The sequence below is a fragment of the Geotrypetes seraphini genome, chromosome 1 (genome assembly GCF_902459505.1).
Source record: "Geotrypetes seraphini chromosome 1, aGeoSer1.1, whole genome shotgun sequence".
NCBI lineage: Eukaryota > Metazoa > Chordata > Amphibia > Gymnophiona > Dermophiidae > Geotrypetes > Geotrypetes seraphini.
The window spans coordinates 208,078,920-208,104,778 of record NC_047084.1 but is presented as its reverse complement, the minus strand read 5'-3'; the positions used below and the strand labels follow the sequence as shown (position 1 = coordinate 208,104,778).

The window sequence follows — 25,859 nt, the reverse complement described above, 5'->3', positions numbered from 1 at the left end:
TGCCTCCATCTCAGTCTCTAGTGGGCTTTGAACATCTACGGTGACAGGCCTCTTCAATCTAGAGGTCTGCACGGGAATGGGGATCACGGGAATCCCGCAGGTCCCGCAGGAATCCCCCCCTAACCCACGGGACTCCCACGGGGACCCCCCTCTGGCCAACGGGACTCCCACAGGGATGGAAGGCTTTGGAAGCAGGGTTCGTCCATATAATATAATGGACACATCAGCCTTAGTAAAAGAGGGGGTTTATAAGTTAATTACCTGAACAGAAAACTAAAAAAGGGTTCCAAAGAGATTCCACAAGGAAAACAGCAGCACAAACACTAAAGAAACTGTGGAATTGATGTTCCTGTGAGAAGTAATTGCTGCTTTTTATGGGGACGGGTGGGGATGGAGGTAATTCCTTAAGGGGATGGGTGGGGACGGAGAGGATCCTGGCGGGGATGGAGAAGATCCTGGCGGAGACGATCCTGGCGGGGATGGGTGGGATTTCTGTCCCCGCGCAACTCTCTACTTCAATCTTTAACTTCCACCGAGGGTCTGACACAAAACTCAACACCCTGATCCCCCTTCAATGTCTCACCATCAATTTATCTGATAATGCCCACAACCTGGCAAGCAAGACCATTGCCTTCCCATGATCACTGAACATTTTTCACCTCTGGTACAAACATCAAGCACAATTAAACTATTCAGACACAAGGTGTTCCCTCCATTTTAAACATTTAATAGTGCACTTGATTATATCCTGTACAAAAAACATACATATAGCAAGTTATAAACCTATTCCTTTGTCCTTTACACTTTGATCTTAATCATGTACAGTAAAGCTTATTTACAATAGAAAAAAAGCTGAGTACAAAATAATATTAATAATAATGCATATCTGTGGTATAAATACAGAGTATATTTTAAATAATTATTTTTGACATGCATTTTATCTATATTCAACAGTACACTGTGGACAAGTACAAGTTCCAACAGAATGGTATGTACAATATAAAATTAACATGTTAAGAAAAACAAACACTTTATAAACTGAACATATAAGGTTTATATATTCAAAAGAACACCAATACTGGTAATTATTTAAGGTTTCTGGTTGTAACAAATATTCTTCATAAAAATAAAATTGAAATACTGAATGGTAAAAAAAAAAACCAAAACAACCCAACACACCAAATGGTAAAGAATCAGAAAAAAATCCTTCTTTCATTCTCATTCATACGTTATCCGTTTTGGATGAGTACAAATATTAAACTTATGGCAAGTACTGCATCTCTCACACACTTTCCTCAGCCCCTCTACAGTAAAACCTGTAAAAAAGAACAATCCCAAAGGACCGCTTTGTGTCGCTGCAGCTACTGCCATAAAAGGATTGTCTTCAAGAAGCACCAATGGGTCTGTAAAGACAATCAACGACACTCTAAAAGAGAGACTTCAGCTTGAACCAATCAGATATTCAAGTTAATGCAAGGCTTTCAAGAAATATTGATTTAAAAAAAAAAAAAAATAACCCCACATAAAATTCAAATTATCTTCCTTTAAAACTAAACACTTACAGGAACTAAGATGCATCCTTAAAAGGCATGGCATCCCCCAATGCTAAAATGTTCCTATACAATATTTAGATAAATAAAGACATACAGAGCTCTAGCATCTGCTCTTTATTACATATATTCAGGAGGACATGCAATAACATTTATTATTTTCTTAAGGAGATAACACCACACATGGACGTATTTGGACCATTAACCAAACAAATGTAATTCCTATACTAAATGCTTCACTGTAGAAGCAGTCTGCAGAGGCTGCGAATGAAGTGGGGAAGGGCGAATAACCAAGAATGTCTCAACAATGACATCAAAAGTCTTCTAAGATGGCCATGCATTAGAAGTTAAGTGTGTCTGGTTCACATCCTTCTGGTGCACTTCCTTTTATGTACAAGCCATCCAAATACAGTATGAACTCAAAGTGAGCAGACCAGAGTACTTAGCAAAAAAAAAAAAAAAAAAGTCAAACCATGCTTTTCCTAGTTTAATTATTGCTACATTTAATATTTATAATTGTAAGGGATTTAAAAAAAAAACCCTACAACAAACTCCCCCGTTATGGATTGTGATTACTAGTTCAGACTAAATTCTGGTTATTTGCCCTGGATGAGGTTTTTTTTCCAATGATGTCGCAAAGATTTAAAAACACAACATGATTCAAAATGAAAAGAAACCAGGGAATCATGGGCTTCAGAAAGCCCCTTTGACTTTATGCTGCAGTCCGATTTGGAATTAACCATGAAATACTTTCTTGTTCAGCAAAACAGATTTTCATCACAAATTGTGATTTTCTTGCCCTGACCCCCCCATTTCATTCTCTTCTACTGTGTGTGCTCATAGGAGAATCCAAGTTAAAACGCATTAAAGTCATTTTTGCCATCTTATCAGTGTTCCAGACACCACGCTTACACTTAAAATAATCCATTCAATACCACAACACTTATTCACGCACTTGTCTGTGCAAATCTTTCCCTGCCTCAATGTGAACACATTGAAGAGTACCAGCTATTCCAGTGGATACACCAGTCCCTCGAGCACTAATATGATATATAAGCACAAAAAGTGAATATCACACAGGAATGTAGTATTTGCCATATTGTTCCACAATATACATTCTGCTTTGTGGCATTTTGCTTCTCAGAAGCTATTCAAACAATAAAATATACATTTATGTTGCACTTTGAGAATCCAGAGTTATACGTTTTCCAGTCAAGACCTATACAATAGATCTTAGCAGCTTTAACATGTATAGTATTGCCAGTCTTCCAATAATTTGCACAGTCCAACTTGTGATGCTATTCGTGACCAAGCTTTGCAGTTGCCAGATTCTCAGAGACGTCCACCGAGAGGTGCTAAATGCACAGTCGCTCTCTTTCATCAGTCACCTTGATTTTACTTCTTTGGTCTCAGGCATTCGATTAGTGAACGAGTCCCTTATCCTGACAATTTCAGCTGCAGCCAAGTGCCCAAACACCTTGTTGTACCATTCTGGCATATGGCCCCTAATGGACAGAATAAAAATCATCTTTTATTATTCTCCCTGTGAAATAAAGCATTAAAGAACTAGAAAACAGCAGGCGACAGTGGATAAGCAGTTGAAGCTGACCAGGTCACCCTGGAATGGAACATTATTTTAAAACTTATGCTGCAGTATCACAATTATATATTTGCTCCGTATGTCAATAAGATGCATAATTATAGATATTCTAATATTTAACTTCTGCAGACAGAATTTAGGAGCACTAGGGATACACTAAGAGCTAATGTGACATAGAGAATGACACGGGGACAAAATCTGTCCCCGTCTCCGCCCTTTCCCCGTGAGCTTGTCCCTGTCATGTGAGCGCCATCGACCTGTCCCCGCGAGCCCAGTACCCATCCCCACATATATTCAGCTCTGTTATTTGTGAATAAAAAAGCATTGAATATATGCATTAAGTTAAACCCCAGTGTCCCACCACTACACCAAGGGGCAGTTTGTGACTTAAGGCTTTCTCACTCCCCCCAAAGTGTACAGCATCTGTTCCTCCCCACTGCCTCTTCAGCACCCTTCGCCCGGTCCAGCAGCCCTCTCCCTCCCTCCTGCCGCGGTCTAGCAGCTCCCTGCCTCCCTTCCTTCTCCTTACCTTCGCTGGCTTACTTTAATCTTCTCTTAACAAGCAGCCAGAGACTTGAAGTCGTGTGCGGCTGCCAGTGCTGGAAAGTCATCCTCTGATGCAACCGGAAACAGGAAGTTGCATCAGAGGAGGACTTTCTGGGCAGCCACAAGCAACTTCAAGGCTCTGGCTGCTTGTTAAGAGAAAATTAAAGTCAATGGCCCCAATATTTTATATTGTAGTGAATAGTCATCACTTCTTCTCTTCTTTTCTTTTTCTTCTTTTGGCACACCAAAGGGGGGAGGGTGTTGGGAACAATCTTACATAATATGTTACAATATGTTTTATAATAAGTGTATATTCTGATTGAAAATATAGATGAAGGTTGGGAGGTAGGGGGGGGTTAAATGAATCATTAGATTTTTATGTAGTAGATATCAAACTGCTATTGTGTAATAACTTGTTGAATTATATTATTTTGTGCACTTGTTGTCAAATTTGAAAATGAATAAAGAATTATTAAAAAAAAAAGAACAATAAAGATAAGACAAATTCAGAAAAAAAAAGAGAAAATTAAAGTAAGCCAGTGAAGGGAAAGGGAAGAGGGAGGGAGATGCCCGGACCGCGATTGGGAGGAGGGAGGGGGCTGCTGGGACCACGTGATCTTCAGCGCGATCCTCAGTTAACTGCTGGGACAAGGTCAGAAGCAGTACAAATGCCAATTCGATTACGGAGAGGAAAGCCAGGATCTTCTAGCGGCACATCCTTGGGTGAAGCCACACCAGCTCACATGCAAAATGCCTGGCCATTGTTCCTCAAGGGATAACTTAACTTATTTCCATTACCAGCTTGGGCATAGAGACCCCTATGTACGTTATACTCAGGTAACAGTTATGAAATACCTAAAATTATAATTTTAAAAGAAAAAAAAAAAAAAGTCAATTAGTGACGAAAACTGAGCATGCAGAAGCCTACCTTAAATCAGTTCTGCACACATAGGTGAGCTTGCACTTTCCTGTCCCACTGGGCTCAAGCAGGTGCGCCGATATGAGTACATTAACTCTGACCCCAGCGATGGGTGCCTGGTCATGATCCACTGAGGTAGCCAACAGCACACAAGCGCCCTTTGGTAAATTTGTTCTCCAAGTTCTGTTAAAATAAAAAGCATGGGCATAAGTAAAAATAAACAAGGGCCTAAAATCAAAATGCATACAATACGGTTCATAGTCTTAAGCGTGCGAGACTGACATGCGCTGACAAATGAGCGCCGACAATTCAGCACAGGACTTCATCACACCGAAGAAAAACCTTATTTTAAAGGGCTCCGACGGGGGGGTCTTGGTGGGGAACCCCCCCACTCTACTTAATAGTGATCGCGCTGGCGTGGGGGGGGGTTGTAACCCCACATTATACTGTAAACTTAACTTTTCTCTATTTTTTAGGGAAAAAGTTAAGTTTTCAGTATAATGTGGGGGGTTACACCCCCCACACTCCCCCCAACGCCAGCACGATCCCTATTAAGTAGAGTGGGAGGTTCCCCCCCACACCCCCCATCGGAGCCCTTTAAAATAAGATTTTTCTTCAGCGTGATGAAGTCCTGCGCTGAATTGTCGGCGTGTGTTTGTCTCGTGCGCTTAAGACCTGTCACCTACAATACTTATACCAGGGGGGGGGGGGGGGATTCTATAAATGGTGCTCAAAAAATCAGCTCCGGGGAAATCAGTGCACTCCTTTATAGAACGAAGCTTGTAGCCGATCCTTGTGCCTAAAGTTCCGTGCCAGTATTTACATCAGCTGAAACTTAGCATAAATGCCGGTGCTCAAACTCATAGCATTCCGATGCATAAATGGCATTACAAAACTGCACAAATTTTTGGAACGCCCCTGACCTGCCCATGCCCCCTTTTGAGTTACACGCTATGAGATTTAGGCGCTCAAGCAGATGGGTGCAAATCCAAATTAGTGCCAACTAACCTCCTGTTTTACAAAACTACGCAAGAGGTTTTTAGTGCCGGCCAACGTGCCGAATGCTCTGCACTGCTCCGACGGTCATAGAGTTCCTATGAACGTCAGAGCAATACAGAGCATTCAGCACGCTAGCCGGTGCTAAAAATCTCGTGTGTGGTTTTTTAAAGGTGAAGGTAAGTGCAATTATTGATTGTTAAGACCTATGTTCCCTCTAAGCTGAGCACATGAGCAATTGCTCAGACATTCTAGGAGTGTCGCTCACAGATTTTATTTACATGGTCGCTCATAAAAGTACTTGCAAATCTGGAAAATTGCTGTTTTTTAGAACTTGTTGCTCACACTGAAAAATTCTTTTTAGAACTTGTCACTCTCATGAGAAAAAATTTGCATGCACCTGGCCAATCATTAGAGGTGGTATTGGTTAAATCCCATTAATTCAGACTCATTAACTAATTTAGTTGTGCATGCATCTTGGATCCACACACTGATCTTTCAGCACCATATATAGAATCGGGGGATACAGCTTAAATCAATAAAATAACTGGACGATTCCATTGATAAGGTTAGAAAGAATGATAAAAGGTATGGAAGAGTCATATGTCACACTTCCTAAACTCCTGCGCTGTTATTTACTGAGTACCAGAACTAATCAGAGGAATTGTATCCTTGAAAGTATTATAGAGTGGTACCTTGGAATCCGAACGCCCCAGAACTCTAACGACTTGGAATCCGAACTTTTTTTCCTCAATTTTTGCCCTGGAATCCGAATGCTGCTTTGGAATCTGAACTGCAAGTGGTGCTCAGCCCAAAGCTTCCCCTCTGACGCAGCTTCCTGTTTCCACCCGAAAGGGAAGCTTTGGGCTGAGCACCGCTTGTAGTTGCCAATCTTGCTGTCTCTGCTGGTGGGGGTCCCGATCTTGCTGTCTCTGCCGGTGGGGTCCCAAGGAACGGATTAATCCAGATTGTCTTGGAACTCGAATATTTTGGAACTTGAATGGGGTTCTGGAATGGATTAAGTTCATATTCCAAGGTACCACTCCAGCAAATTAATGCTGCATTGAGAGCCAAAACCAACCAACCACAAAAAATAAAATAAAATAAATCACACTGGGCTGAAATTTAGCCCATGGCAATATATTCAGCACTGATATCTAGATACCAGCCAGCACCAATTATTTGGTAATATCTGAGTTATAGATATAGAGATAATATCTGTTTAGTAGAGCTATTCAAACTGCTACCGGACACCTAATTGGCCAAAATTAGAAATGTTTTTTTTTGCTGTCCTAACTTTGGTTGGTTAGCTATCTGGTTACCTGTTTAAATATTGCTGCTAACTGGATATCTCCAGCTGTGCTCACTGACTGTCATGGCACTGTCTGGAATAATATCCTATCCAAAATAAGGCTTCCAAAAATAATTTGAATAAAAGAACTCGACACCTTTTTTTTGGAAAGGAAAAATGATCTCGGAAAGCTGTATTGATCACCACACTTGTGATCAACATAAGGGGATTTTTAATATTTCTCCCGTATTGGAGATGCTTAGATTTTTAAAGATCAGCATGATGTCAATGAGTTTCAACAGCAGAAGTTCATATCTGTTGTACGGAAGGTTTAATTTCCGCTCAATGATTCCTTTTAACGATGGACATAGAAACATTTTTTTTGACAACGATGTCACTCAGTGATGATTAAAAGGCGCTTGTGCGGCATTGAAGTTCAGTTAAGCACCATTTTCAGTACTGCATGCTTAAAGCTGTTGCCAGTGAGTATACTGTATGTTTGCTATTTTTTTGATCGTTATAAAGAGTTTTTGAAAAAATACTATGTATAGTTTTTATCGGTTCATTAGGACAAAAAGATTTTTGTTTTTTTCAGCTTTATAGTGCCGTTTTTGAAGCTATCAATGTTGACCCCTGAAGAAGTTGGGAAACACCGGTGAATTGGGTCCTGTAGGGCTGGCACAAAGAAAGATAAGTGTGGCTGCACTTTGATTTTGGGCTGACATATGCAGTGGAAAAATGAACATAATTTTCATGTCTGAATATTAATAAGCATTGTATTTTTTGAGTCACTTGTTAAATTTACTGGTCTAGAACAGCAATGGACTCCACCTCATGGTGCAGTTTTGGAGATAGCTAATCAAAAGGCATGGATTTCTACTCTCACATTTTCAGCTTCAATCATTGAATTAGTAACAATAATAAAACTCTTTTCTGATTTCAGTAACTGATATTTTTAAACTATATTACCATTTTCTATAAGAAATTAAGAAACATATCATGTTCTGGTGGGAATCTTTATGCCACACTTTTAAACTGGAGAGCAACAAAAAAGGAAGGAGAAGTCCAACCTTATCTGCAGAAAAAACCAACCAGGAACAAACAAAAACCAACTGCAGATGTGTACAAGATGCAGGCAGAATTTATTGTGACAAATATAAATTTATAAAAACCTTTTTCCCAAACAAGGGACCCGACACGGTCCGTGTTTCGGACATACCTTCGTCAGGGATCCAATATGCAAAAAGGTTTGAAAAATATGCCACAAAAAATATGGAATAAAAAATCATAAACCAAAAGGTCCAATGTGCCGAGAATCGCCAACTCCTGTGAGACGCTTTACAGGAGTTGGTGATTCTCGGCACACTGGACCTTTTGGTTTATGATTTTTTATTCCATATTTTTGTGGCATATTTTTCAAACCTTTTTGCATATTGGACCCCTGACGAAGGTTTGTCCGAAACACAGACCGTGTCGGGTCCCTTGTTTGGGAAAAAGGTTTTTATAAATTTATATTTGTCACAATAAATTCTGCCTGCATCTTGTACACATCTGCAGTTGGTTTTTGTTTGACACTTTTAAACTGGAACATATGAATGCATTACAAAAGGGACATTATAGGAAATTTAAGGATGTCTGGGAGCCATTGACAAAATTCTGTAAGGAGCGACTATTGATTTTAATTTTAGCCTTTGAGTATACACATCTGGGGGAGGGGGGGGAATATACCATTAATTTAACTTGGGAAAGGAATCTATGTATTTTGAAGGAATCATATTGAAGGAATCTATGTATTTGAAGGAATCTATGCTATTGAAGGAATCTATGTATTTGTGTTTTTCTTGATTAGTCATTTGGGTGGGCGGGAGGGGTAAAAATGATTGCTTATGTATTTCTCCAGAATGAATGTGCATTTCTTGAATTATTATATGTACATCTACTTATTTATTGCACTGTTAATAGTTGGAAAATCAATAAAGAATATAAAAAAAAGAAATTAAGAAATATGCCTAGTGAATTAATTTGCATTACAATCACATCAGGTTATACTATTGCATTACATCTTACTGTGAAAGTGGGGATATATAGGCTTTCTTCAAAGGCAACAAATTAAATATTTACCTTATGGTAAACCTTATGGTACCTGGATGGTAAAGGGGACAGTGAAAACGATGATGGTCCCCCAATGAACCTCAGTTCGGTGTTATCACCAGTCACGGGTTCAGGGTCTGAGGTTTTCACAACTATAATTATTATCAATTAGAGCTGTGATTTTAGAAGGTATTTACCTTACGACTACAACATCTCTGGCTGGGTGTGGTGCCATGCTGTTTTGGACATATTGGTATATGTCAGTCTGGCTATCCAAGGTTTCAATCACTTTAGAATCCAGGAGATCTTCATCCCAGAGTTGCTGCTCTTTCAGCAAACGGTTCAAAACCTCCTCTGGCAGAGCTGGGATTTCAACGGTGGACTTCCAGTGACGCAGAGGGGGTCCATCACAAACCTGAAGACATGAGAACAGCAAACATATTTGCAGTCAAGAACTGATTATATAAATCTGTTCATATTCACGATTTAAAGATTACTAGAGCATACTTTACTATTTTATTTTTACAAAAAACTAAAAATCCAGAGGGAAAAAGTGAATCCTCCTCATTGAACAAGTCCAGTTTACACAGAATTAGTCAAATGTGGACAAGGCATATCATACTTCTAACAACCCTCTCTACTAGTTAATAGAAACAGAAAAATGAAGGCAGATAGAGACTATATGGCTTATCCCAGAAGTGGGCAACCTCGGTCTTTGAGGGCTGCAAACCAGTCTGATTTTCAGGATTTCCCTAATGAATATGCATGAGATCTACCTGAATGCACTGCCTCTATTGTATGCAAATAGATCTCATACATATTTATTGGGAAAATCTTGAAAACTCGACTGGGTTGTAGCCCTTGAGATCAAAGGTTGCCCACCCCTGGTCTATCCAGTCTGCCCAACCATGCCATCCTTTAGAAATCCTATGTACCTCTCCCAAGCTTTCTTGAATTCAGTTACAATATTTGTCTCTAACTGATTCTATCAAATACAACCCCTGAATTTTCTCAAAAATCTGTTACATTAATTTTGGGGGACCCATTTTTAAATACAGTAGAATCCCAGTTAACCAGTACTCAACCAATAACAACAAAATTGCAGGCAAAAAAAATTGTACTCCTTCTAGCCCCTGAAGCAGCTGCGGCAGCTGGTTCTGACCCAACAACCCTCCAACTTCCTCCAGCCCCCGATACAGCACCAGCAGCCAGTCCTGACAACCCCTCTCTCTCTCCCTCCAGCCCCTGAAGCAGCAGCAGCCGCCAGTCCTGACCCAACCCCTTTCCCTCAAAGCAGAAGCAGTAGCCAGTCTTGATCCATCAATCCCCCTTTTTCCTTCCTTCCAAGCCCCGAAGCAGCAGCTGGTCCTGACCCGACAACCCCCTCCCTTCCTCTAGCCGGTTTGCAGCCGGTCCTGACAACCCCCTCGCCCTTCCTCCAGTCACAGCTGGTTAGCAGAGGCAGCACTGTAAACAGGCTGCTTGCGGCCAGCCCAGGCAAAGTCTTTTCCTCTGCCACATCATTTCCAACACCTATGAGAAACAAGTTAACGTGAAAGGCTTTATTAAAACTAAACTTTCTTTCATGGAATGAGATCCCATCCCTGATTCTGATTAAACTGGAAAGCAAAGGAGGAAGAAATTGCTGAATCAATCAAACCACTTTCCTCCTTCCCAAATGATTCATAAACTTAGCTTTGCTAAATTATGAATGTTACTGTTTCAGTTTTGATTTGTATAAGCAGAAATAAAATATCTATAATTAAAGGATAAGACAGGATGCATGTTTGGTTGGCTTTTAGGAGCTCCTGTGAAAGGCAATTCTATAACTGGGCAAAATATTTGGACAGTTCAAGATCTGTCAGTTGAAACATTAAGAACATAAGAATAGCCTTACTGGGTCAGACTAATGGTCCATCAAGCCCAGTAGCCCGTTCTCACGGTGGCTAATCCAGGTCACTAGTACCTGGCCAAAACCCAAGGAGCAGCAATACTCCATGCTACCGATACAAGGCAAGCAGTGGCTTCCCCATGTCTTTCTCAATAAAAGACTATGGACTTTCCTCCAGGAACTTGTCCAAACCTTTCTTAAAACCAGCTACGCTATCCGCTCTTACCACATCCTCTGGTAATGCATTCCAGAGCTTAACTATTCTCTGTGAAAAAAAATTTCCTCTTATTGGTTTTAAAAGTATTTCCCTGTAACTTCACTGAGTGTCCCCCTAGTCTTTATAATTTTTGATGGAGTGAAAAATCAATTCACTTGTACCTAGTTCTGCTCCACTCAGGATTTTGTAGACTTCAATCATATTTCCCCTCAGCCATCTCTTTTCCAAACTGAAGAGCCCTAACCTTTTTAGTCTTTCCTCATACGAGAGGAGTTCCATCCCCTTTACCTTCTTGGTCGCTCTTCTTTGAACCTTTTATAGTGCCACTATATCTTTCTTGAGATAAGGAGACCAGAATTGAAGATAATACTCCAGGTGAGGTTGCACCATGGAGCGATACAGAGGCATTATAATATTCTTAATCTTGTTAATCATCCCTTTTTTTAATAATTCCTAGCATCCTGTTTGCTTTGTTGGTTGCTGCCACACATTGGGCGGAAGGGTTCATCATATTGTCTATAATGATACCCAGATTCTTTTCTTGGGGGCTAATCCCCAAGGTGGACCCTAACATCCGGTAACTGTGATTCAGGCTATTCTTCCCAATGTGCATCACTTTGCATTTGTCCACATTAAATTTAATCTGCTACTTGGACGCCCAGTCTTCCAATTTCCTAAGGTCTGCCTGCAATTTTTCACAATCTGAATGCGTTTTAACAACTTTGAACAGATTAGTGTCATCTGCAAATTTAATCACCTCACTCGTCATTCCATGAACCAAAAAAAAAGGATAAGAAAATGATCAGAGACAAAAGGAGTAAATCTGCAAATATCAAAGCAGAATTTTGAGGACCAGTATGTCTCTTGGCCTTAAGGAATGGACCTTAGGATAGCCTCCAAGTTCGGGGTGGGGGGTGGGTGGGAGGGGGATCCCCTCGCTAATGTTAGCTGCAAGAATCTACTTAACTAGAAGGACCACCTAAGAATTACTGACTCCTACCCCCTCTCTCCAATAGGAGTCATGACTGCAGCAGAAGCTAATATTGCTGCCTTTCCTACCAAAGCCATCGGTATCAAGGGTCCCAATGCTAAGGCAGAAGTAGCCATGGGCTCCTTGATGGAAAATGCCACCCCCCCAACTAATCCCCCAGGTGCCAATTCAGACATCAGAAAAGCCCATTATATTGTAGATAAAGCGAGCCAGCAGCTGGGCTGAAGTGTCTGCTTCTACAGGTAGTACAGTCTTGGCATGCCAAGTCATGTGGCACTCATGCATGAGGCTGAATCTGAAGCTATCCTCAGCTCCAGCCTGGGATTCACTAAGCTCCTAAAAAGGTCTGCAGGTTGTGGGGTTTCTTCTTTTTCTTTCTTTCTTTTTAAAAACTAGCTTGATTCCCCTGACAGAGGGGATTAAAGCTAATCAAGGTAGCTTTTTTTTTTTTTTTTTAAGGCTGCCTGGTACTGCAGGTCATCCAGGCGAGAGATCTTGAATGGCTATGAGTGGCAAAAAGGGGCAGGGGAGAAATGGACCTACAACCCCTGAAGGCAAGGGTCTAAGCCTAGTGCTACAACAAATTATTGCCCGTGGGTGATGACTTGTTGCAGTGGACCCAAGTTTGACACCAGGCACCACAACCTTAGCATCTGATGGAGGTAGAGAAAAAAAAAAATGGAGATTTCTAGAGAGCACTGGCCTATATACCACTGAGATTACTGGAAGAAATCAATTTCTCTATCTCCATTTGCTGGCAGGAGGGGAATACAACACACTTGTGCCAAGCAGATGGATGATAAGGAAGTATTTTTAAATATAAAGTAAAAGTAAAAAAAAAAAAAAAAAAAGGCTGAAACTAAACCAGCATTCTGAAGACATGGGGTCAGTTCCTCGCATTCTGCTGACTCTTTGCATACACTACAGCAGTGTGCCGCGAGATGTTGCCTGGTGTGCCGCAGGGCCGCCATCAGGGCAGTACTACCAGTCCTGCATTCAGGGGCCCGGAGCTGACAGGGGGCCCGAGGCAGGGGCGCCAGTAGCTCGCCAAGGCAAAGTGAGTCGATCACCCAGGACTCACTTTGTCTTGGCGATCTAATCTATCGAGCCGATAAGTCTTCTTCTCCCCGACGTCAATTCTGCAGTCGGAGAGGAAGTTCGGGCCAGCCAATCGCTGCCTGGCTGGGCGGAACTTCCTTTCCGATTGCAGAATTGACGTCAGGGAGAGCATCCGTCGTCGTCGGCTTTGGGGCCTGTTATCCATTGGTGGGTCCTGTTCCCCGATGGCAGCGGCAGTGGCTTGGGGAACGGCAGGGAGAAAGAAAGAAAGGGGGCAGGCAGGGAAACAGAAGGAAAGAAGAGAAACAGAAAAAAAGAAAGAAAGGTCAGGGAGAGAGGAAGAAAAAGTTGGGGGAGGGAATGAGGTGTGGAGGAGAGAAAGCATACAGACTGATAGAAGGGAAGAAAGATTGGATGCACAGTCAGAAGAAGAAAGTGCAACCAGAAATCACCAGACAAGGTAGGAAAAATGATTTTATTTTAAATTTAGCAAAGTGGAGGCAGTATTACCACAGTTTTCAAAGGAATTTGCCCAAATAACTTAATAGTTAACTGGGTAAATTCCCAGAGATGAAAACTTCCCTTCACTTACTATGCACAGTTCTGAATTTATATCTGCTGTCTATATTTTACAATATGGTCACCTTTTACTAAACCGCAATAGTGGTTTTTAGCGCAGGGAGCCTATGAGCGTCAAGAGCAGCGCTGGGCATTCAGCGCAGCTCCCTGCGCTAAAAACTGCTATTGTGGTTTAATAAAAAGGATGGAGGGTATATTTGTCTATTTTTGTATGCTATAAAAACCAAATACAGAGAGAGACTGAGAGCTGTTGACGAAGAGCTACGTGTGTGTCTTTCTTCGATTCCAGCCAGAATATCAGCTTTGTGTTCAGCCAAACAGGCCCAGGTTTCGCACTGAATAAAGTATTTTATAATTTTTCACTATTCTGTTTACTTAATATTTCATAATAAAGTAATTATAAAATACTTTCTTTGTGTTTATTTGATTCCTATTCAAGAGAATTACTTTATATATAGTCAATATAGGCACAGAGTTAAATTTTTTAACATTTTCTAATGGTGGTGTGCCTCGTGATTTTTTTCATGAAACAAGTGTGCCTTTGCCCAAAAAAGGTTGAAAAACACTGCACTACAGGATATGTAAAATGTAGCTCATGAAAATCACAGTGGAAATCCTGATTGATTGTGTCCCGAGGACTGGGTTAAAAACCCCTGTGGAAGAGTATCTCCTAACATCAACTGGATCTCCTAACTGTTAAGTGCTGCTGAAAATCACTGGTTAGCCCCAAACAGGCAATTTAACCAGCCAGTAGCTGGTTAAATCACACTGTTTTTGTTTTATTTACCTTCTTGTAGGCCAGTTCTGCTGGTTCTGATGTAGAACAACTGAACCAGCCTCTAAACTTCTCTTTGGCTTCTTTGAGTAGACTATCGATGCACTGCTGCAGGTATGAACCATAATCTGAAGTCTCATCACCGTTCCTGCGCCCGAGCTCTTCCAAACTAACTGGCCTCAGGTCTTGCTCCATGTAGGAATTCCGATATTTGCTCATTTCTTCAGGAATCTGGAAAATGGGGTGAGAAGGAGAAACAAAACAAAAAATTAATTTACCATTAAATTATTTCTTCTAAAGCAGTGTATCACAAAATGTGTGCCGCGACATAGTAGTGGGCCATGGCGAGATTCCGGGTGTGTGGTAAGAGGCACGTTGTGGAGGCGAGTCAGCTGGTGCCAGTGCCTCTCCTTCTGGAGGGCCTCTGCGCATGTGCAGATGTCCAAGTGATGACATCACACATGCATGTGACATCATCATTTTGAGATCTGTGCACGTGCAGAGACCCTCCAGCAATTTAGTGTGTGCCGCGGCTTGGGAAAGTTTGCGAGACACCATTCTAAAGTGTCAAGGAGAAAATACCACCAAGTTGAAAATCTGAAGTGTATCAGGAGAAAAGGAAATGAACTTGAATTAGAATACGTGTGTGTGTTCTTCAAGAGAACCCCTTGTCAGAGCCAAGAGCACCAACAGAGGTCTTTTGTGGTTACTGCTAAAAATATTTATAGAGTATTTTTGTTCCAGAGTGCTTGCCAACGTGGCATTATCAATACTGAGGGATTAGTCAAACAAAGACATTAAAGGCTTATTTTATTTGTAACAGAATCCCGACGCTACCACAACATATCAGTGGTATGCGTGTGCAGTGTCAGCCAAGGCCAACTAGAACATAAGAATTCACACAAAGAAGAAACAAAAGGCATCCATTACTAATGGATAATAAACCCTATCAAATGAAGGCTATGGGCCAAGGGGATTTTTAGCTTAGGATACAAATAATTACAAACTCAGTTACAAGTGTTGTGTGACAATTAAGACATCTGTATTTGTTGCAAAAATATGGAAACAAAGAACCAAAATTAATACAGCTGATTAGCAATTCTATCTACTTGTTTCACCATTGTTATAATTACCTGTACTTAGCTTAAAGAATTTTAAACAAATAACTTTCAAATTTATTTTTTTGTTGGTTTTGCAATTTTATAATTTCAATTTTAATGTACCATTTGCTCTGTTTAGTGTCGGAGCAAAAAAAAAAAAAAAAAGTTCGAAAGACACTGCTGGAACAAATTACCATTAAAACTGAAACGACGTTTATTCTGTGGAACAATTTGCACATGGAAACACTGGACATGGGAATACAGCTGTGGAGAATCTCAAAGGATTCCCCTATGTTGGCTTGCTTGAGGTCAATTCCATTCTATTCCACTGCACTTTCCCACCCCCTTTGATACACCTGAATTAAACTCCGCATAAGTGAAAATTAAGAGAGTTAAAGTCCCACCTGGAAAAGTTTCTTGCATTCGGCAATCATGTGGGCCAACCCCTGTGTCGCAGCTAGATTTTCATTTAAATCTTTCTGATCCGGTTTGCCCAGACTGTGTTTTCTTTGCATCACTCTATAGTGGAAAAAAATACACAAAAAAATGGCTAAGAACAGGATGCCAATTCAAAAGACTCCTCGACAAGACACTTTCCTTCCAAGCAGGAAGATGGAACAAAACTCTAAGGCAGGGTCTCAAAGTCCCTCCTTGAGGGCCACAATCCAGTCGGGTTTTCAGGATTTCCCCAATGAATATGCATGAGATCTATGTGCATGCACTGCTTTCAATGCATATTCATTGGGGAAATCCTGAAAACCCGACTGGATTGCGGCCCTCAAGGAGGGACTTTGAGATCCCTGCTCTAAGGGCTCCTTTTACTAAGCCACGCTAGCGGTTTTAACGCATGCACTGGATTGGTGCGCGCTAGCCGAAAATCTACCGCCTGCTCAAAAGGAGGCGGTGGCAGCTAGCACACGCAGCAAATTAGCGCGCGCTATTCCGCGCATTAAGGCCCTAGCGCGGCTTTGTAAAAGGAGCACTAAGTGACTTACTCCTTAACTCATCATCATACCAATCATTCAGAAGATCACTGAAAACCCATTTATTTGATAAATTTGTTTAAACTTCCTCAAACGATTTCCTCTACGTCTACTTGCATGCTCCTGCCTTCTGATATATATATAATTATGTCACATGCCTATTTGTTTACTCCTACTTCATGCTCTTGATGTAACTCCGCTGCATTCCTGCAGCCTCTCTTGTAAACCGTCTTGAGCTGAAAGGTATGACGGGATATAAATAAAGCTATTATTAGTAGTAGTATAAGAGGGGTGGAACTTGTTCCAAGTTTATTAATATTTGATATACCACCAAAGTGGTACTTCTGAGAAGTGTACAGATAACAACAATAAAAATTATAGCAAAGAGAGAGATTTGGGGTGGAAAAGGTAAAAAGAAATAGATAAAGAGGAAATACAATTTAGGACAGGACAGCGAGATAGGGTAGGGAAATGGGGAACTAGCTTGCGTTGCGTCCAGAGCACCATTCTCCAAAACTGGACAAATCCCTGCGGAGTACCTCAAGGCTCCCCACTATCACCCATACTCTTCAATCTTTTCATTTCCTCCCTCGGCACCCTGTTAAACATACTCGAAGTAACCTCATTCAGCTATGCAGACGATATTACCATACTCCTCCCTTTTGACTCACCAAACCCCACTACAACAGATAACCTGGTAAAAACTCTAGAAGCAGTGGAAAAATGGATGTCAGAACACAAACTGAAGCTCAACCCAGATAAGACTAAATTCCTACTGCTTGAACAGGACAAAACCCCTTCTACAACCGAACTAGAAATAAAAACCACCAAATACCCCATACAGCCCACTCTCAAACTCCTTGGAGTAACATTAGACAGACGTTGCACTCTTCAATTGCAAATCAACAAAATCACACAAAAAGCATTCTTCACCATGTGCAACCTTCGCAAAATCAGAAAATTCTTCGACAAAGAACATTACAGACTCGTAGTCCAATCCCTAGTCCTAAGTCTAATGGACTATTGCAATATCCTCTACCTTCCTTGTCCCACCTACTTAATAAAACAACTACAGACCGTGCAAAACACTGCCCTCAGACTGATCTATTCCCTTGGAAAATTTGACAACATCACCAACGCCTTCCTAGATTCACACTGGCTTCCAATACAAGCCCGCATCCAATTCAAACTCTACTGCATATTATTCAAAACATTAAACGGAACGGCACCCACCTACCTAAACAACTGCCTAAACAGGAACCTCTCATCCAGACAGAGGAGAACCCAATCCCCTTTCTCCCACCCCCCTTTTAAAGGAACCCAGCGCAAAAAGATGTACGACAACCTACTAGCAACACATGCAGCTAAATTGGACCCCTCAATCACCAACTTACTGACAGCATCAACTGACTTCAAAGCTTTCCGAAAAGAAATCAAAACCCTGCTATTTAAGAAATTCATTCAAATGTACTAACCCCTTTTTCTTTTCCCCTCTCTCTCTCTCCCAGTATCCTCCCTTCAAAATTGTTTCAGACCTAACGCTCTTAATTGTATTCATCTTCCTGGAAACGTCTAGCTATCTTCTTGATGTATTAGGCCCAATGTCTTTAATTGTATCCCTCATCCTGGAAATGTCTATTTATCTTTTGATGTAATCCGCTTAGAACTGCAAGGTACAGGCGGAATAGAAGTCATTAATGTAATGTAATGTACCATTCAGCCAACCTAACAAATTAGATGACAGCTAGAAGTGAAAAGACAGAAATTATTAGAAAGCTGTAGGCATCGTAAACTAGAACAGTTTTAAGTAGGGCTTTGGATTTGTCTAGGGATAATTCGAGGCGTAAATGGGTAGGGAGACTGATTCCAATGGGTAGGGAGACTGATTCCAAAGGGAAGGACCAGTGACAGAGAAGGTCCTCTGGCAAACAGTGGCATAGGATGTGTGAAGGGTATTAGGAGTAGATAGTAAGTGTTGCTGGGAGGAGCCTAGGTGATGGTGAATAAGGTAGCGATCTAGATAGGAGGGAATATGAGTCTGTTTGATCTTAAATACAAGAATGATTTTACAGACAAGATGATATATATTAGGAAATCATTATGATGATATTAATAGAGGGGAAAGGGGATTGGACTTGCATACCGCTTTTTCTGTGTGTGGTTACAATCAAAGTGGTTTACATATTTTAGACAGGTAGTTATTTTGTACCAGGGACAATGAAGTGTTAAGTGATTTGCCTCAGAGTAACAGGAGATACCACCTTCCCAAAGGTGGAAAGCAAACAACAACAATGAAGGTGACCTTTGGTGCTCAGCTGCTTTATTCTATTCTGTTTTGGCCAAAGCGGGCCTGCTTCAGAAGTCTGAATAATGTCTGTAAAAGGAAATGTCTCGAGCATTCAATGTCTTTGAAAAGGTGTGTGACAGTTCACGCATCACTTGTAGCAAGGATTATTGACCGCTAAATACTCAAAATCGAAAGATCATTCAGACTCCTGAAGCAGGCCCTCTTTGGCCGAAACACGATCGTGTCGAGTCTTGTTATACTATAAAACAACTGAGCACTGTTTGGAGGATTATGGCTATGACATTATGAAGCTGACGGTGATAAGCAAGAATACTGTGAAACAACATGTCTCTACAAAATCATTTAAATATTATAAAAGATCCAGATAATTGAAACACTAATACGGCAAAAATTTGCAGTTGCGATTCTTCCGCAGCAAATGCATCAAAGCCAATAAGAACTGAATGGGTTTTGGTGCATTTGCCACAAGAGACTCGCTACCGTGGCATTATAAAAAGAGCCCTAAATGATTTCAGCAAAAATACCTTTGATTACTCGGTCAACATGCATTTGACCTTCATGCTTTTTATGATTTGCTGACATTTCTCTCATTGGTGCAGTCTGAGGATTTTTTTTAAGCACTTTCTGTGGAGCAATTAACTTTATGGGATAGAATTAACTTTTATTTTCTGTTTAGACATATAGAATATCCAGCATTCACAATTGAACTTGTAAAGTTCAATTGTGAGGGAAGGGGGAGGGGAATTTTATAGTTATGTATTGTATAAGTATTGATTATTTGATAGGTAAGGGGGAAGGGTGGAAGTTAAGTATTTATCACTGTTACCATTGATGATTATTACGTGATATAGATATTGTTAATTTGTCTGGACATTTTATCACACTTATTGTAAGTTTGAAAATGAATAAAGAATTAAAAAAAAAAAAAAAAATAATAGAATATCCAGCAATCATGCAGTACAATGGTTACTGAGAAGCACCGTTTTTTTACAGAATATATTTCAGACAGAAATGGCACCAGAGCTGAACTTTAAAGCAGTGGTTCCCAACTCTGTCCTGGAAGATCATCAGCCAGTTTGGTTTTCGGGACAGCCCTAATGAATATGCATGAGAAAGATTTGCATGTAATGGAGGTGAAAACCTGACTGGCTGGTGGTCCTCCAAGGCAGGGTTGGGAACCACTGCCTTAAAGCATCCAAGTTTGCTGAGCTTTCTTTCTGTTTACACAATGGGGAGGGAATAGAATTTATTTAAGTGAGACAACACTATAAAGACAATTTAAAGCAGAGGAGTTTTACTGAACTCTCTTTCTGCTTGGACAGTGTGGAGAAATCAGAGAGTTCAGCCAGAACGGCACCTTACGGCATTTAATATTCTCTGAATTCCCTTTCTGCTTGCAAAATATGAAGGCCAGAGTACATTTAACTGAAATAAGTGACATTTTGTTTAACTGAAACACATTTTTCACATAATTTATAATCACTATCAGAGAATTTTCCCGATAGTCTTGAAACGACTGCAGTTCTAGTTAATTTCAAGACGCTGATAATTACCCTTATCACCTTTTCTAAAGCATATTAATCTGATATAAATGGTTTATTTAGACTGGCAATGATGGAATCCAGCGCTTTGATGATTTGATCTGAGAAACTTTCACTTTTTCTGAGCTACCTGATAGACAGAGGCTAGAGACAATTTTCAAGAAATTAAAAAAAAAAACCCTAAAACTGTACTGCTTCTGGATTACTGTTGTGCCTTTAGCTTATGAAACCTCTCTTGCTTACCTGATATCTTAATTACAATATTCTGAAGATTACCTGTTTGATATTTTTCACATCAAACGATTTACACAAAGATCTTCCAAACCCTTTCCTCTCTCACCTATACTCCTTCCTGCCTAGAAACCCAGCCCCTCTCAGCCTCCAACCCCCCCACCCCCAAAAAAGACCTGGCATCATCTGTAGCTGGTGGCAACTAAGGGCCTGATTCTCCAAAGTGCGTCCTTTTAGGCAGCTGTAGGCATCCTACAGCTGTTTAATCAGCCAATCGGGATGCACATTTTTTAAAAAAAATGCTCCCCAGGCAGGCCGCCTTTATTGAAGGCGAGGCCCGCAAGACACCTAGGCCCTGATTCTGTATAGGACGCCCGGGAGAGGTGTCCTATTCAGAATCGGCCTGCACTAAACCCCGATTCTGTAACTGGCGTCCATGTTACAGACGCTGGTTAGAGAATCGGGTTAGATTAGACACGGCCCGCTACACTTATCGCGACAAGGGATCTCTCTGCCGCTATAAGTATAGCGGGCCGCGGCCTGTCCGATCGCTGGCAGGAGGGTGCCCAATCCCTCCTGCCCGAAGACACACCCTCCCCCCCCGGCGCTAACAACCCCCAAACCTCCACCCCACCAAACTAACCTGTTCTTACGGCCAGATGGGTCTTGCCCGTCCAGCCGGCAGTCACGCCTAGTCGAAATGAGGCGGGCCCTCCCCTTCCCGCTATGCCTAAGGCCTGATTGGTCCAGGCTTCTAGAGCCTGGGCCAATCAGGCCTTAGACTTCGGCGGGATGGGCCGGGCCCGCCTCATTTCGACCAGGTGTGCCTGCCGGCTGGACGGGCAAAACCCATCTGGCCGTAAGAACAGGTTAGTTTGGTGGGCTGGAGGTTTGGGGGTTGTTAGCGCCGGGGGGGAGGGTGCGTCTTCGAGCAGGAGGGATTGGGCACCCTCCTGCCAGCGATCGATATTGTTTGGGGGGGAGGGTGCATCATCAGGCAGGAGGGATTGGGCACCCTCCTGCCAGCGATCAATATTGTCGGGGGGGGGGGGGCAGGGTGCGTCTTCGGGCAGGAGGGATTGGGCACCCTCCTGCCAGCGATCGGACAGGCCGCGGCCCGCTATACTTATAGCGGCAGAGAGATCCCTTGCCGCGATAAGTATAGCGGCCGCGTCTACTTACAATGTAGACCAGCATTTTGCTGGCCTACATTTTAAGCTTCTCCTCTACTAGGGAGACGCGTAGGGCTGCCTAGGTTTGCCTAAGGCCCGCCTAAGGCCCTTAGGCGAGCTTAGGCATCTTGCGGGTCTCCCTAGGCTCCCGGAGACGCCTTCAGGCCTGCCTGGGGAGCATTTTTTTTAAAAAAACGTGCATCCCGATTGGCCGATTAGACAGCTGTAGGACGCCTACAGCTGCCTAAAATCGGGACGCACTTTGGAGAATCAGGGCCTTAGTGTCCAGCTCATGATCATAATGTATCCAAAAGCAAACTATGGCCCCGTGGGGCTAATGAATCCAAATAGCTGCTCCAGATAAGCATATACTGTGCGTGTTGTTTCTGACGCCCCCTCCCCCACTGCACGAGCTTCCCATGCGACTAGTTCATGGACATGAGTTCTCCATTTCCAGAACAAGGGTCAGTCTGGTGAGGTCCAGGACTGCAGGATACATTTGTAAGCCAGGAGACACACCTTATAACAAAACACAGACATCCCTTGGTAAGCTCCTGCAAATCCAACAGCAGCAGTTCTGCTGTGCCCACAATGGGACAATGCAAAAGGGAGTGCAAATATCTCACCACTTGTAGAATTTCTCTTCCTAGGCCTGCTTCGTCGTGCTCACACTTCGGTCCAGAGCTCACACTTCTGCCTATCCATACAAGTTCTGTTTATACTAATCTTTCTCCTGTAAGACCTTTTCCCTTTCTCTATCCTTTGTCTTACTTCTGTGCCTCTTGTTCTTCTTTACATCATGTGCCCTGATGGGTCAGTTAAGGTGTGCTCTGTTCCCACTGGTCTCACCTGCACCTAGAGAATGACACGGGGAAAAAATCTGTCCCCGTCACCGCTCCGTCCCCGGCCCACCATCCTCTGCACCGCCCCGTCACCGCCATTCCATTCACCGCCCCGTCACCGTCACTGCCATCCCTTTCACCGCCCCGTCACCGCCACTGCCATCCCATTCACCGCCCCGTCACCGTCCCCGCAGCATCCATATAAGCCTTAGTACTCTAATATTTAGCGTATTCCATTCTTATAAATCAAAGTTCCTGCTGCTGAACTAGAGAAAGAGATGTTCAGCTGGCAGGGCTTTGTTTATAAATTTTTATTAACACAACTAATATACTACCATAATGTTTCCGACAGAGGACAAGTATGCAATAAATGCATTTTGCTGTTTCAATGCCAGTGCTCAGCAGAACAACAGACAGCAATATGGACATTCACCTTATGTAGTACTTTTTTAATATATAAAAATAGGCAAAATAGTTGCTGTTTTATCATTATATTTTCTTGCCATTATAGTATTATTCTTCATTGATCATTTTTCTTTTTACATTCAAAACAAATTCAACCTATCTTGTGTCCCAGCATGAATTCATGTTTCACTCAATTGGCTGTTTCAAGGGAATTAACCCTCCAACTTCCATTTGCAAAAATACCCAATGTTGTTCCTTCTATGAGCAATATTTAAATTATGAGGAACAACATTGGGTATTTTTGCTGAATTGTGTGACACCATTTGGGCTGAACATGAAGATTGAAAATGCCTGGTTAGCCCTGGACAGATGATTTGAACAGCCAGGAGCCTGTCCTGGCCATTTAAATCATTTTGAATATCTAGTCCAATGATAACAGAATTAGAGTGATTATAGAAACATAGAACTTTGTTGATCACTAAAAACAGTGGAGACTAAGGGTCTATCAAGCTCAGCATCCTGTCTTTGACACTGGCCAGTCTTGGTCTTTGGAACTGCCCATTGTGTCAGAAGCAATAGGGATTAAGTGACTTGCCCAGGGGTCACAAGGAGTGTAGTGTAGCTCTAACCACTGGATTTAGAAGTTGGCTTCTTTTGGGATCTTTAACTCATCATCGCTAGGACTCGAATCTGAGTCCGTGGCACCTAACATAGAATGGAATTAGTATGGCAAAGTAATGAAGAATGGTCCAGCAGCCCCCACTCTCCCTCCACCTCACCTTATATTCGTTCCGAGTTTGCCGGCTTCCTTTTTCCCTAGCCGCACGCGTTCAAAAAGCCGTGCATTTAGCCAGCTCCCTCCCTCCACCTCACCTTAAATTTCGAGTTTTCCGGCTTCCTTTTTCCGAGCCGCACGTGTTCAAAAATCCGTGCACGCACGGCTGCGCGAGTCAATCAAAACTTCTCCTCTCCTGCAATTTCCTGTTTCCGGTTGCGTCAGAGGAGAAGATTGATTGACTCGCGCAGCCGCGCGTGCACGTATTTTTGAACACGTGCGGCTCGGAAAAAAGGAAGCTGGAAAACTCGAAATTTAAGGTGAGGCGGAGGGAGGGAGCTGGCTAAATGCTACGGGCAGGCGGGCGGTGGCTGCGGGGACCGCGCGATCCTTGATACCTCACTGCGGAGACAAGACCATTCACCGCCCCGCGGGCGGTGAATGGCCTTGTCCCCGTCGCCGCAGCGACTGCTAGTTTTCTTCCCCGTTTTCGGCGGGTGACCCGCGGCTAAAATGCGGTGGCCGCGGATAAACCGCCACCGTGTCATTCTCTACCTGCACCCTCTCCTTGCCATGTGGGTGATCTTTCTAAACTCTTGGTTTAGAACTCTCTCTCTCTCTCTCTCCTGCTTCCATCAGCAGCACATGGCTGGCCTCCCTGAATAGAGGACTGCCTTTTTCATCTTGAGCCAACCAGCCTTTGGAATCATCTCATCTTACCAACTGCTCTTCAAAGTCTGCTGCAAACTTCTGCCTTTCCAATCTCCTACTTTACTTACTGAAACTACAAAGCCTGTGTCAGGGACTATAAATCCCAGAGAAACTCTAACAAATGTGAGTACATTTACTTACTGTTTAATAAAGAATATTTCATAAAATTTATAAGGACTTTCTGTGTGTGCATTGAGGTCAAGGTTTAGCTATGTGTTACTGTAGTCATGTTTGCCAAGAGAGCTCCTAACTGAGGCTACTGCTACAAGAGACATGACATTTATGTACCTAATTATAATGTGATTCCCTTTTTTCTAAATTCTTTGATACTTTGAATTCGTCATCTAAAGGATCTGCTTGTTTAGGAGGTGATTTTAATTGTTCTCTTTCAGCCTTAGATAAATCTGACAATACATTTCAGACAAGTTTGCAAAAATATATTGAATAATATGAAAGTTATGGCTCTTAGTTATTTGAAGAGTTCTGCATGGTTCTGAGAGGGATTATTCTTTCTACTCTGCAGCGTATGATACTTTTACTAGCATCAATTACTGGAGTAAACATGTAGTAACACTGGTACCAGGTATCTGTCAGATCATGCTCCTATTAGTTTTCAATGATGAGACTTTTCTAGCAATATTTCAATTAAACAGTGATGTTTTGATAAGACAATTCCTTAAAAATTCACTTTTTCTGGGCCAATTATATGATGCATGGGATGAGTATGTTCATTTTAATTATAATGACGACACTCATCTACTCACATTTTTGGACACTGGTAAGGAGGTTTTAAGAGGTCATACATCCAGAATTTTGGTTCATATTAAAAATCAGGCTAATAAATGTCTAGAGTTTTTATATTCATCTTAATTCTACAGTACAGTTACCAAAGTGTTTACTAATTGAGCAAAGTAGAAAGGGGTTGAGCACAGATGTCAACTCATGTGGCCACATATTGCATTAAAATGCTAGAATTTGGGATTTTTTTTGTTACCAGGACCAAGGCTGTGCAGAAGGGTTCGCTGAGAGGATTTTTATGTCCTTTTTTGTGATTTAAATGTCTCATTTTTATTTTTTCTGCAGTCAGAATATCTGCAACTTTAATAGCAATAACAAACTATGACCGACCAGTTTGAATGCACTCAAGAACTCCTAATTCAATGATCTATCAAAATGGGGATTCACATATAGTCAGTTGGTGTAATAAACATTTTACTTATCCAGGAAACTTAGTGACTAGACAGGACAATGACGGGAAATTAAAACCATTACCAAAAAAGCCAGAA

At 41.8% G+C, this 25,859-nt stretch overlaps 1 protein-coding gene across 1 annotated transcript in view; it reads right to left on the bottom strand.

Annotated features, from left to right (window-relative positions):
- Window positions 1-706: 706 nt before the first annotated feature.
- DLC1 (DLC1 Rho GTPase activating protein) overlaps window positions 707-25,859 on the bottom strand; it is a 691,613-nt gene continuing 666,460 nt past the window's right edge. Inside the window, 5 exon segments of the mRNA XM_033944479.1 lie at window positions 707-3,055; window positions 4,625-4,798; window positions 9,191-9,408; window positions 14,518-14,736; window positions 16,010-16,124. Coding sequence (XP_033800370.1) covers window positions 2,935-3,055; window positions 4,625-4,798; window positions 9,191-9,408; window positions 14,518-14,736; window positions 16,010-16,124 — 847 coding nt within the window. The 3' untranslated portion in view covers window positions 707-2,934.